At 37.8% G+C, this 14,021-nt stretch overlaps 1 protein-coding gene across 1 annotated transcript; it reads left to right on the top strand.

Annotated features, from left to right (window-relative positions):
* The first annotated feature begins 807 nt into the window (after positions 1 to 807).
* On the top strand, positions 808 to 10,776 carry rbm5 (RNA binding motif protein 5). The gene is made up of 25 exons (XM_035916573.2): positions 808 to 967; positions 1,216 to 1,263; positions 2,047 to 2,227; positions 2,321 to 2,479; positions 2,615 to 2,684; positions 3,105 to 3,178; positions 3,924 to 4,007; positions 4,279 to 4,339; positions 4,731 to 4,796; positions 4,902 to 5,062; positions 5,152 to 5,249; positions 5,753 to 5,840; positions 5,913 to 5,981; positions 6,185 to 6,251; positions 6,729 to 6,829; positions 6,939 to 7,095; positions 7,516 to 7,607; positions 7,742 to 7,927; positions 8,038 to 8,178; positions 8,269 to 8,352; positions 8,483 to 8,668; positions 8,758 to 8,832; positions 8,953 to 9,053; positions 9,172 to 9,301; positions 9,394 to 10,776. The coding sequence occupies exons 2-25, from the start codon at positions 1,247 to 1,249 to the stop codon at positions 9,517 to 9,519; spliced, it is 2,574 nt and encodes an 857-aa protein (XP_035772466.1). The 5' UTR covers positions 808 to 967; positions 1,216 to 1,246; the 3' UTR covers positions 9,520 to 10,776.
* Positions 10,777 to 14,021: the final 3,245 nt, after the last annotated feature.

The following is a 14,021-nucleotide window of genomic DNA, read 5'->3' as shown; positions in this document are numbered from 1 at the left end:
ATGTGCATTCTGGTTGAATTATTAATAGTGTGTGTTAAAAATAAAAAGCGTGGTTATAGCATGACAGTAATTTAATTATGTGTCCTGTTCATTAACAATTTTAAATTCCATGAAAAACCTGCTGGGAAATTCTAACAGCAGCGGGATTAAGCGCTTTCAGAACGCATCCATATACTGCTATTACGAAAATGTAACGAAAACAGCCAATGAAATGGCGGAAATCTGTGAAATGTGATAATTTTGCCCTGGGTTTTCCTTCACAGGCAGCACTACGCTATATCCCTTTGTTGTCCGTCCAAGCTTTTCTACCCAACTGAGCACTCACCAAACCACCAAACGTTTTAAGAAAATAAAAGTAGAAACGCACATTTACTGTGAGAGGATACACAATTTATGAGGAAGACAAACTCCACAAAGAAGGACTTTAGAAACCCAGGACTTTCTTATTATGAGACAAGAGTTCTAACAACAGTGCCATCATGCTGCTTTATCCTAGCTTGTATAGGTTTATTTATCTTTATCTTTTCCACTCAAAAGTTTAAACCTTAATTAGCTACTACTTTAAAGTCTTCTTTGCCAATGATTTGTTAATTTCAAGAAAACGAAAAAAAACTAACCATGCTCTATATTTAAATACCAATAAACGTATATATACACTTTGTTGCGGTTTTATGTTTTGTTTAGTTTGTTATGGTAACCCCAGTAAGTCTTAACAACTAACTATGGAAGAGTGAGAAAACAACCAGGTTGAGAGAAAACTCCATGCCTGTAAGGCAAACTCGGGGCTGACTTTTCCATTACCCATAATGCACCGGGTGACACCAATGCATCTTGGGATAAAGAAGGTGCCATCGCAGATAAGTCTTTGGACGTGAGATGAATTTTCTTCTCCGCAATTTTTCTATTACCGTTTTGAAAAAATAATAGTGCGGGTGAAAAAAAAAACCCATCATAAAAGCTTACACTGGTAAGTTGCTTCACGTTCAGAGTTGAAACTAAAGCTTTCGCGGTCTCTAGTTAGCACCGTTAATTTTGGCTTAAGAGACGTCCGTTTGATGACGTCTAGCTCCATATTATGGAATGAAGAAAAAGGAGGGCTTTGGTTTTAGTTTCTCTCACGCTAAATGAGTTCACTCGACTACAAAGGGAATTGTTATGTGTAAACGAGTAAAACCACTACGTATATTTTTAACGGTTTTTTTTCCTGTTTTCTAGAGGTCGTGTGAGTGCGGAAGCTGTAAGAAATATGGGGGCTGACAAAAGGTGAGTAGCAACGTTAAATGCCAGTGCAGCTCACCATGGTAGGTGTGGCTTATCATAGTGGGAATCTTGTGTTTTTCCCGTTGCTGATACATGTTCCGAGTTTAGGGGATATGTTTAACCAAATAGTATTCAAAAGTTGTGTTTAAACTGAAACGGCAGACAAAAGTAGCGGTGATTTCTACCAGCTTTTCCAGATATGTAAAACCTTACATGGAATTTCTTTTTAAACCAAAAAATAAAAAAGGCTAAATTTGTTTTCGATAATACTACAGGTAAACAGTTTTATTGCCATCAAATTCTCTCGTAAAACGTGTTACGTAATCCGAATAAAAAGTTAGGACAATACAAGAATGTAAAAGTGATTATCTGCCAATGAGTGATTGCCAATGTTGTTGTTTTGGGTTGTTGTTTTTGTTGTTGTTGTTGTTTTTTATACGAGTAACATTTTTGCCTATATTGGTGTATTGTACCTGCTTTTTTCTACATTCACGTTAGAGGTGTTTCAGATATGTTTGACAGACTATCGGCCAACAAGTCACTTACAGCAGTTTGAATTCCAGCAATTTTTTTTTTTTTTTTTTTGGGCATGACAGTGCTAAGGTTAACTGAGAGACAATGCATTGTTCAAGTCATGATAAAACTAAAATAGTAACAAAGTGATTGAAATGTTATACATGTTGAACACTAAGGTGTGCTAAGTTGGTTTGTTTATTGCAGTATTAGTTGTGCTCCTGTTTGACTTATTATTATTATTTTTTTTTTTTGTAATGTCCTTCTGAATAGGATTAGTCGAACAGAACGTAGCGGTAGATATGGTTCTGACCAGTGCCGTGATGAGTCTGAGTGGCGCGACAGACGTGAGCGAGACCAAGAACGTGGTGAACACAACATGCGCCGCTGGGGTGACGAGAGACGTGGTGATCGTTATGAAGGAGATCGCAGAGGATCACGAGAAAGCCCAGAGGTGCTTGTCCTAATAGCACTTGGGTTTTATTACTGCATTTGAAAAAACAATTGTCCAATGACACTTAGCAGCTGTTGTTGTTTTGTGTTAAAGCAAAGGGAGAGGAAGCGTCGTAACAGTGATAGATCAGAAGATGGTTATCACTCAGATGGTGACTACCAAGAGCAGGACTACCGAAGGGAACCAGGGGACGAGAAGAAGAGCAAGACCATCATGCTGGGGGGTCTGTCTCCTCATGTCACTGAGGATGATGTAAGTATTCAGTTGCACTGGTCGTGTGCACCCTTTTGTTCCTTATGTTTTTATTGTGCAAGTACCTTTCTAAAGGTATTAATGAATGAATGATTGAATTATGATGTTAAGCAACCTCTGCATGTTGTTGTTTAGATTCGTTTTGCCATTGACCAACTTGAGGGACCCCAGCCAGTGGATGTCAGGCTGATGAAAAAGAGAACAGGTGAGAACCAGTCATGTGACGGACCCCGACCTTCCCCAAGTCTTTGACCATAGAGCCAATCTGCTTCCATTCAGACCCATTTTCCCATAGAAGTTAGGAGATGACTATATCAAAGTACTTGAAAAGGTTGTAAGAATATTGATTCAAGGCTTATCTTGTACACTGTGGAGCCATTTAAGGTAAGTAAGAGCAGCATTGATTGCTATGAGTAAGTCAGTTGGCAGACCCATGTTGATGTTGAGTGTGGTTCAAACAGTTGTATTCTGCAGGATTACTTGCTATGGTAAAACTCCTAAGGAGTGGGCTATTGTGTACCAATCTGGCCCTGGGTCGGGAAGCAGTTTGTGGAAGAGTTTGAATAATATGCCCTTGGACTCTTAACTAACACGCCTCCCGTCTATATTTGAATGCTGTCTCTAGGTATAAGCCGTGGTTTCGCCTTCGTGGACTTTTATCACTTGCAAGATGCTACACGATGGATGGAGACCAATCAGGTTGCTTCACAATCGCCAAGTCTAGTTTTAATCTTGGGGATCTGGAAAAATAACCCAAAAGGCAACCAGAATGTATTGAATACGTAGTGTGGAAACTGTATAGAGAAAAAAAACTGGAAAGAACAAATTGAATACAATAGAGCAAATTTAGAGATGATTATATTATTATTTACAATGTCATATTTTAATATATATTTATAGTTAATTGTATTGGGAATAAGCTTCAAGAGAATTTTCTGGTTTTGTTAAGTGATCTCTTTAATAAATCTGCATTTAAATTTGATGAACACACCATCTTTGCCTTGCAGATCATGGCTATATTAGTTATTTTCAGATTTCAGTGTAACCCCATTCTTTTTTTTCTTTTTTTTTTTTTCTTTGCAAGCTTACCCCAAATACTGGGAATTGTTATTTTTGTATTTTCTTAATCTTTTTAACAGAATTTTCTTCTGTTTTGTTTTTTGAGAAGCCCATACATTTTTTTTCTTTGGAAAGCAGTCAGGAAAGTCTGTTAGGGTCACATTGTACACTTTGCTCCAGCTCAGCCTGGGCACTCGGGTCCCAAACACCAAAAGAACCCTCTTTACATCATGCTCACATACACGTCATGTGCCTGTCTGTAACTCAAAGGCTATCTGTTGGGGGTCCCTCTCCCCCGTCCCCTCTCCCTTCCAAAACTGCTTGCTCTTTTGATGAGACGAGTTCCCTCCATGAACACTTGGATGATTTTGTTCTCCTCTTTCAGAAACGTCTGACCATCCAAGGAAAAACCGTAGACATGCACTACAGTCACCCCAGAAACAAGTATGAAGACTGGCTCTGCAGCACAGTAAGTTAATGTCTTGGTTTCATGGTCTCATTATCCAACATTTTCTTCTAAAGAACACTGCACACACTTGAGATAGGCCTGTAAGCATCAAATTTTGCAATCCTGTCATCTTATTTTGTTGTACACCTACATTTGGATAAGTGGTAAAGGTTAGGTTGTGTCTTAGGTAAGTATGGTATGCAGTACCAATATAGTTGCCTGTTCTCTGAGGCAGCACTGTTCAGGGCTTTAGTAGGTGTATAATCAAAATGATGTGAACGGTTACTTGCAGTGTGGCCTGTACAATTTCCGGAGGAGGCTGAAGTGCTTCAGGTGTGGAGCAGCCAAAGCTGGTAAGTAGTTAAATCAACAAGAGGCCACTGACTGCAGACATCTGAGCAGCCCGAGTCCACAGGGCTGGGATGCAACACCAAGTTTGTTTTTGTAGCTGTGAGATGATGTGGATTTTTAAGGAATGTCACTCTGTCTAGTGAGGTGTATAGTGAAGTGCTAATTGGCCTGAATAATATAAAAGAAAACGTGAAACACAACAGACAGTGTAGTTCATGAAATGGGCACATAGTGTTGACACCATCTTTTAAAGAGAGGTTTTTTTTTTGTTTTTTGTTTTATACCACTTTATACCTTCTTTTTTTTTTTTTTTTTTTTTTTTTGTTTGGCTGCAGTCTCTCACTTCTGGAGGTTGTGTTAATGCACTTCTTACTTCTGTCTTTCTCTCAACAGAAAGTGAAGCGACCAATAACACTGGAGTTCCTGAAACTCAACCCAGCGGAGATTTCTATGGCGATAGTAAGAGTTTCTTCATTACTGAAGCAGTTTCATTTGCTTAGTTTCAAAGCAAAATATCTCTATTTATAGTATTCTTTCCCTAAATATCGTCTTTTGTCCCATCAGCAATCATCCTTAGAAATATTGCTCCTATGACCACAGTGGAAGCCATCATGACTGCTCTGGCACCATATGCCAATCTATCATCCAACAACATTCGTCTTATTAAGGACAAGCAAACGGGCCAGAACAGAGGCTTTGCCTTTGTGCAGCTGTCTTCACCTCTGGTAATTCTTTAATATGTACAGATGGAAAAAGCTTTCCCTTTGAAAAAAGTTTTGTATATAACTTAACATATTATCAATCATTTTAACAGGAAGCATCTCAGCTGCTAACAATCCTTCAAGGACTACAGCCTCCCTTAAAACTAGATGGAAAAACAATTGGGGTGGATTATGCCAAGAGTGCTAGAAAGTAAGTAGTCCTCACTTGATTTTTTTTTTTTTTTTTTTTTTTTATAAATGCAGGAATGGCCTCAGTATTTTTCTGGGCTGCTTTCTAAATAACTGGTGTCACTAAAGAAACGTTAGCCATAAAGGTCGATGTAGCAAATGCAACAAAGCCCCATCTGCTTGCTTAATTGTTGACATGATTTTGGTCTTACATATTCAAGTTTGCATTCCCTCGAGTTGTTTTAGCAACTCAAGACTGTCATAAAAAGATTTCACCACATTGCAAGTCTTTACTAGAGAGTTGAAAGTGATGATTAGAGGTCTAGTTTGTGCCCACCACAAGTTGCTGTGGTTAAAAGCAGCGAGGCTGTGTGGTTTAACTCCATCTATGCTCTTAACCCTTTAAATGTTAGCCTTAGGCTAACCTTTTCCTGGTTCCTCAAGTTGCCTGTTTTGATTCACAATATAAAGAAAGATTGAGCTTCACTCAGGTGAATATCATTTTTTTTCCCTTTTCTTTTTTAGGGACCTTTTACTCCCTGATGGAAATCGTGTCAGTGCCTTCTCTGTGGCCAGCACAGCTATTGCTGCAGCCCAGTGGTCCTCAAGTCAGGTAGGTCCTTTTTCTGTCTATTACCTTCCATTTTTGATATCACAGAGTCGTAATTGGCGTTTTCCTTTTCAGCCACAGCAGAGCTCAGAGGGAATGTCGGAGTACAGCTACCTACAGGAAGGTTATACTCCCATGTCCCAGGTTAGTAAGAAGAAAATTATGGTTACATTACCAAGACCTAGAAGGTAATTTCCGACTTCTCAGTTTTCTTCAGTGAGATACAGCTCTGTATCATCATTCAGTGGCAGCTGTGTAACTCTACAGCCATTCAGAGAAAACGTGTGGGTGTATCTATTATAATGACATTATAAATGAACAAACACTTTTTCTTCTTTTTTTTTCAGGATTACCAGACATACTACCAGCAAGGAGCAGCAATCAGCACCTCTCAGGGAAATGGAATTCTTGGAGGTAAAGAACTTCTAAACTCTGTTTAAAATATTGGTTCTGTAGCTAATTGTTCACTATATAATTTTAACATTGAAAAATTAGTGTCTCCAATTTTTTTCTTTATGTGGTTGTGGTTAGACAAGACTACAAGCTGTTCTAACATTTGTTCACACTGAATTTATAGTTTTATGAGCTTCAGTTAAGCTGATATGTTTAATGTGGTTGTTTCCATCATTTATGTCTGTATTCTAATAGGCATTTTGGCATTAACAAGTAGTTAAGATTTTGAATGCGTGCACAGCGGCTGCTTTGCAAGCCACTGTGACTTTTTGCTCGGCTTTATGTGTGTGCATCCTCAGAGAAGCGCAACAAATGCTAAGTTACTGTTTCTAGAAAAAATGCTCAGATTTTCTGTAAACTTTGAAAAATATAATAATTGAACTTTGTTTGCATCATGATCTTGAGTTTTGTTTCATTTTTTTGTTTTTGAACTTATAGCTGCCCCGGGTGTAAAGATTGTTCCAACTGCAGTTGGAGTTGTGATATCACAGAACGCACAAGTCTACCAACCCCATATAATTGCACAGCCTGCTGTGCAGGTAATGTACACAGTTGATAATTCTGTAATAAGATAAATTTATAATACAGTGTAAATTACTGATTCAACAATCTCCAAATAATCTTAAATAAACTATTTATTGATTGTAGGCATTGCCACTTGCCCAACAGTTGGAGGCAAAACCCCAGGCAGGACACATTTCAGGAATTGAAGCTGCTTCTTTGCCAGCTGCTGCTTTAGCAGCGGCCACTGTTACCACTGCGGGGACATTAACAGCCTCTGAACAGGCGGCGGACACCAACATTGGTATGAGCACATAAGATCCCGTTAAACCAACACTGCTGAACTGTGACGTGCATAGAAACATGACAGTTTTCCCAAGGTCACTGTCATGTGTGTTGAAGTGTTTCTATGTATAGAACCTGGATAGAACATCAGTCTCCAGCCTGTAGTTCAAAAGGACTGTGTTAATCTGTTATTCCTTTGATAGACCTAACCAAATGTGCAGGGCATGATATCTGAGATTGTTTAATGTTGTACATAATTGGTAATGCTTAATTCTTTAAAGCTTTTCATTTTATTAATTGTGTGTTAGTTAACAGGCTTCAGACAAGCTTGGTAGAAATAAATCTGGAATGCGTCTTTATTTCTATCCCTGTCTTTTCTAATTTGCCAAGAAAGATTTTTACCACCATTGTTAATGCTGTTGTGTTTGCTAATTCACAGCTGTTCCTGATACATCCACCTATCAATATGATGAGTCTTCTGGCTACTATTACGATCCTCAGACTGGCCTCTACTATGACCCAAATACACAGGTAAGTAGTACACATCCACCTTGTGTGAGTTGCATGTTTTTCTGTCTGATCTGTGCATTTATAATGTGTAATTGATCTTCTTTTTTCTTTTAAAGTATTTTTTTTAACATGCAAATTGCCGTTTCTACTTTCAGTATTACTACAATTCTCAGACTCAGCAGTTTCTTTACTGGGATAGTGAGAAGCAGACATACGTACCTGCCAGCGCAGGCACTGGACAAAATGATGGCAAAACAGGTGGTTCTGCAGCAACAGGCACCAAAGAACCGAAAGAGGGCAAGGAGAAAAAAGAGAAGCCCAAAAGCAAGACAGCTCAGCAGGTGTGTTCAAAGTCCTGCATTAACATTTTTATTCTGCCTGAAACAACTTTCACACATTTTCAGTTCACTTGTTTCTTTGTGCACTTTACTATATTTTAAAAATTCTACAGATTGCTAAGGACATGGAACGGTGGGCTAAAAGTCTCAACAAGCAAAAGGAAAACTTCAAAAGCAGCTTTCAGCCTATTAGTCAAGAAGAAAGAAAGGAGGCAGCAGCTGCTGATGCTGGATACACATTGTTTGAAAAGAAGGTATCTCATTAGGCTTCGATACGTAACAAAGTTCTGGGACTGCATGTGTAAAGCTTCTATGTCTGTAATGGTTCCACTTCCCTTTTCCAGCAGGTAAGTCTAGACAGACTCATCCCAGACATGCTAAGGGCCCCTGAAGAAGAGCCATCAACCACCTCAGTCACCTCTTCAAAGGTGAGTATTTTCTGCATCTCTCATTTTAGTTGGCTATACTTCTGTATGATGATGATAATGTCAGATTTTGCATGAATTCAAAAATCTGTTACCCTTAGTAATAAGCTAATATTATCCTTGGTGTGGTTAGTGTGGCCTTGTGGCTGCCTACAGTGGAGACAGTGACCCTGAGGAGGGAGGAGCAGAACCTGATGGTGGTGATATAAGCCAGGACAAGCTGACAGACTGGAAAAAATTAGCATGCTTACTGTGTAGGAGACAGTTTCCCAATAAAGAGAGTCTAATCCGACATCAGCAACTCTCAGACCTTCACAAGGTAACATTACATGTGTCATCTTCAGAACTAACAATGAAAATCTTCCAAAAAGAAAGGGAGAGATCATTATTCCGTTGGTCTCGTCATAGAAAAACCTGGAAGTTCTTCGCAGATCCAAAATGAGTGAAGCAGAGCTGGAAGAGCTGGAGAGAAAAGAGACTGAGGTGCAGCTCAATATAGAATCACCCACTTACTTCTGAGTCATTCTTTTGTTTTTCAATGTGAATGCATTTAAACATTGTTTTTGTACATTATACCGTGTTTCTTTTTCTATATTTCTATAGATGAAATATAGGGACAGGGCAGCTGAGAGAAGAGAAAAATATGGCATCCCTGAACCGCCTGTACCTAAAAAGAAGAAATTTAACCAACCAGCGCCAGCCATGTAGGCAGTCATTTTTGTTTATTTTACTGATTTGTGTGAAATGTCGTTCCTCTAGTGATTTCAGTCTATTTTATCATTAAACTTGGCTTTATTTGATATTCTGCTCTTTTATGTACAGTAACTATGAACAGCCCACTAAAGATGGCCTCAACAGTGACAATATTGGGAACAAGATGTTGCAGGCAATGGGCTGGAAGGAGGGGAAAGGTCTTGGCCGCAACCAGCAGGGCATCACAGCACCAATTGAGGTATTTGTAACAGTTGTGGTGTAAAAGTTTATCAGCTTCAGTAACTATATACAGCTCTAGAAAGTACTCAACTCTGTGGATTTCCTCCTCAGGCTCAGTTAAGAACAAAGGGAGCTGGACTCGGCACTAAAGGAACCAACTACACCCTCTCTCCTTCAGACACCTACAAAGATGCAGTCCGCAAAGCCATGTTTGCTCGCTTCACTGAGCTGGAGTGAGTCATTAGTCTGAAGCAAAAGTGACTTCTTGAAATGGCCTGCCAACAATCTGCTTCTTTTTGGTGTGGAGCTCCACTGTGACTGCATCACGAGAGCAAAAGAGACGTTCCTAACAGTATCAGTCCAGTCTGTGATCCATAAAAGCTATACCTCTTACTTCTAAATGAAGAAAAAATCTGTTGTAGGAATAATGACATAGTTAATATAATTTATAAATTGTACATATGCACAGTGAATTTACGTTGCTGGTTTTCAGATTTCTTTTATAGTCATTCAATGTTATGACAACTTTTTCTTTAGTCTGAGCATGTTTAAATGATTGTACAGTTTATACAAAATCTGGTTTATTTGTACAGAAATAAACTTGTGGCGTTATTTTTCTCTGGTCTTCATTATGTTTGATAACATACGGCAGCTTTTCTTAATGTAAATTCTGAGTGTTTTCAGCAGTTAAATTCAGAAATATTGCAGTGAGATCTATATGTGCACCACTAATTCCAGAATCTTACTGCTAATAAAATCAGCTGAATATGCAGTGGGAGCACTTGGCTGTAGAGAAGGCACATTTTCACGTGTAGAGAAAAACCTTAGATGACAAAAGCTGCTCTTTTGTCTGATTTTGGTGCTAAATTAAGCATTGCAATCTGAGCAGTGGCTTCCTGTGAAACTTCCAGCTGTTCTCTGTAGTGCGGAATTGTGGAAATCGCAGTAACTGTGACAGCAAAGATCTGAAATTACATTTTTCCTTCTTTTGTAGAGGGTTTTTTTTTTTTTTTTTTTTACTTATTCTAAATCATTATTTTTGTCTGGGGAAAAATATTGATGTGACAATTCAACCACATGAATTGAATGCAATCGTATTTGCGCACAAACCAATACTGATACAATACCACCTTACTCTGGATATACCCATGGTTCCCTAAAAATGCCACAATGCTTTGTGTTATTTCACTGTTTCATAATCCTTGATATACCTGGGAAGCTTCATTTTTTTTTGTCATTTGAAGAATTTTTCCCAGTTGTCAAAACTGAAATTCAGTGTTCCTTTTTGTTTGGACAATATGAAATAAAATTCTCCAAGTCAAATATAGTAAAATTAAAAATCCTTTTTCAGTCTGTGTTGACGGTATGGTGCAGGTGCTGTCTCTACTGGCTGTTCTTTTGACACACTTATTGTCCCTTTTTAATAGTTTATTATATAGTAAATCCACTGTAGTCTTTCCTTATGTTACATGTAAATAAAACTTTGACAAAACACTTTATTGATTTTTATTATCAAATTGTTTTTTTTATAAACAGTTGATTGTCAGTTGTAATTCCACCTGATCCACTGAACGTCCTGTGTCATTGTTCATTACTTTGTATTGGAGATTTGACATATTATTAGATGGTTAAGAGACCACTTTAGCCTCTGAAAAACAATAATTTGTGATTGCCAGGTTTTTGATGGATGACCACTGCTGCACTGTGGTGATATTTTGTACGCAGGCAAAAGAAGTCCAAGGTCAAAAACTTGAAAGTTGCGTTTTGTGGTTTATTTATCCAGTTTGGCAAGTAATAAACAAAGATAGAAAATTGACCTGCAGTTCTTCCTGGCTGATTTACAAAGGCAAACAACAAAAACAAAACACAAAATTATGCAGTCATTAACCTGCAAATTGCTCCACACATCTTAAAACAGAAAAAAAAAACTTGAAAGTGATATTAATTCTTCACATAAAGAGTTGGTCATGTGCATGCAAGCAGTTCGTATGAAACATGATATATCTCTCATTGTTTCATGACTCTCATCATCTTTCGTCCTTTGATGTTTTCACTTCTTAGGAAGAAATGTCCTGAACCTCAAACTCACTTCTTTTAGACACATATATTGCAAGAAAGAGTACAAATTGATTACATATCTCACCTATGTTCTGTGCTGTGTAAAGTGTTTCACCACTTCCTAAAGCCACGCCTAGAAAACCAGCTGGGAAATAGTAGAAGAAATCAAGCGCAGGACGTACGTCAGCAAGAATTTAGTGCTGTTTTCTTTAGCTCCTCTTATGTAATACCATTATGTTCCAGTCACAGAGCTAGTAGTCTCTTTTTTACATTTTTGATGACACTTTTAAAACAAACAACCAGCACATGATTTTTTTAATGAACTGAAAACTGAACAGACTTGAAAATATTGTAGAAATTGAGTGGAGATGTGTACTTTGCATGTTTTTGTATTGGTAAGGAAAGCATTTAAAGACTTTTTAAGAGATGCCTATCTCTGTGGGACAATAATTATAGAAATACGTGAGAGACACAAAGTGCTGCTTTTCTGTTTGTCTTTTTAGTCAACTACTGCAAGTTGTTTAGCTAAAAATGTTCCAGCAGATCAGTCTGTTGAAATGTTTTGTACTTTTCATGTAAACATTACTTTAAGCAGATTATCTGAAGCAAGCATCAAATCAAGATATGTCACCTTTCCTCTCCTAAGCACAACCACAATGAATGAGTGATCTGTTAGCCAGCTTGTGCTAAAAAAAAAAAAAAAAAGGTATTGTCTAATGAAGTTGTATGTGAAAAAGCTTGGCAGTGATTCTCTTGGCAAGGGGATTATCGCTAAATCGGCAGCATTACTTCCGTGCCTTGAACTACTGCTTTGCTCCATATTTAGCACGTCTAGTGTGATGGATGAAGGCAGCTGTTTACAGGAAAAGGCTCTAAAAGCTCACTAAGCACCAAACTGCAATGTTAGCACCTATCTGCTGAACAAATGTGAAGCATTTTGAACCAGAATAGCTATAAGCACATAGCAAATAAGAAGAAAAAGTCAAGCTAAAATCTCTCTGATTCAACTCTACATATGGTTAAGCAGTAAGACAAATATGACAAATAGATCATGTGATCCCACTTGTTAAAAGATGAAAACTTGGCATCACTCAAAAATATGCATCTTACACCATTTAGTGCAGGATATTGGTGATCTCAGACTGGGTTATTGTTTCAGTCACTCCAATACATGCTCAGTCCTCTTGAAAAGTCAGGGGAATTGTGTGTATAAATGTCACGATCTGTTATTGTTGTGTTTTGAGGCTCCTCTGAGCTGTTCTGCATTTAACATTTACTTACTGTTTGGGCCAAATTTGAACTCTTTTGAGATGTGATTATGGTAAAAAAATAATAATAATAATAATAAAAAATAAAACCCTGTATAATATCCATATAGATGTAGTTATGGTGATGTTTTTATGAAAACAGCAGTGAGGAGTAATGATAGTAATGGTTATATGGTTGTCTAGTAAATCCCAGCATTTTCAGAACGTTATCGCCATTTCACTTTCTAAAATATATTTGAACCCTTATAGCTGTTGTGTTTTCATGTCTTGAACAAAGCAGAAATAAGGTTTCCCTGCTCTCTGAAACATCCATTAAGAATTAATAATCTATTTGTTGGCTGTTTATACATTCTAAACAGATCTGTAGTTCAGATTTTAATATTATAAAGAAATTATTGGCTTTGGTCAAAACTCACCAGGACCCTACAGTGAAGGCAAAGACATGTGTAAGGGTTAAGAATGTGTTTATGGAGGTGTGAATGAGCATTAATCTGTTAATTAGCGTCTCTAAATCTTCCTTCAATCAGCATGACCTCTAGAGGACGCTAAAGTGACATTTAATTTAGGTTGTCTTTTGCTTAAAATAATTTAATGTCGTGGCAACAGTGTAAAACTACATGATTCATTTCTGCAGTATAACCTTTTATGATATACTTGTAAGCTATGTAATAGCCAGTTATTTGATCCAATCTGGGTTGCAACTCTTGCTTCACACTAGGCTTGTTTATTTTATGTTTTAATATTTTATCTACAACTACACTATTTTTGTATTTCATTGTTTTCCTTTTATGGTCTATTCTACTGAATTCTGATAATTGTCTGTATTTGTGCAGCTGCTGGCTGGTGATGTTTCAGGTTAAGATATCTTAAACTTTAATAACTCATACCTGCACCAAAGCCACATCTAAAAATCAATTTATTTATTTAGATTAAGAAAAATAAATACATAAAAGAAAGTGTGATCCATTGGTAAATACTTGTCTGAGTGCCAGAAGCAAACAAGTGACCTCCTCACCTTTGCAATTTTTTGTGAGCGAGCAGAGGAAACCACTGGATCCAACACAAGACACACAATTTAAGAAAAATAATGTACTAATACAGCTTTTCAGTGCAGGAACCACGGTATGCGGAATATAGGGAGACGAAGATGAACGCGCGTATTTGGCACTGTCGGGCTTTTAAAAGCTTTCAGACAATTAGGACACGTATGTGAAACTTAACAGGATATCTCCTCTATTATCAGACAGATCTAAAGAGCCGTGTAGTTAAGTTCTTCATTCCGAAGACTTGAGTAATCACTGCCTGCTGAAAGTCAGATTTTTTTTTCTCATATTCGCTCACAGGCTCACTCACAGAACCAAGTGGCTGAAAACTACATCGAGCAACGCGGCTAAATACCCGGCGGGGGCGGCG

Source organism: Neolamprologus brichardi, chromosome 5 (assembly GCF_056152115.1).
Source record: "Neolamprologus brichardi isolate AB-2024 chromosome 5, ASM5615211v1, whole genome shotgun sequence".
NCBI classification, from domain to species: Eukaryota; Metazoa; Chordata; class Actinopteri; order Cichliformes; family Cichlidae; genus Neolamprologus; species Neolamprologus brichardi.
This window is presented reverse-complemented; position numbering and strand designations above follow the sequence as displayed.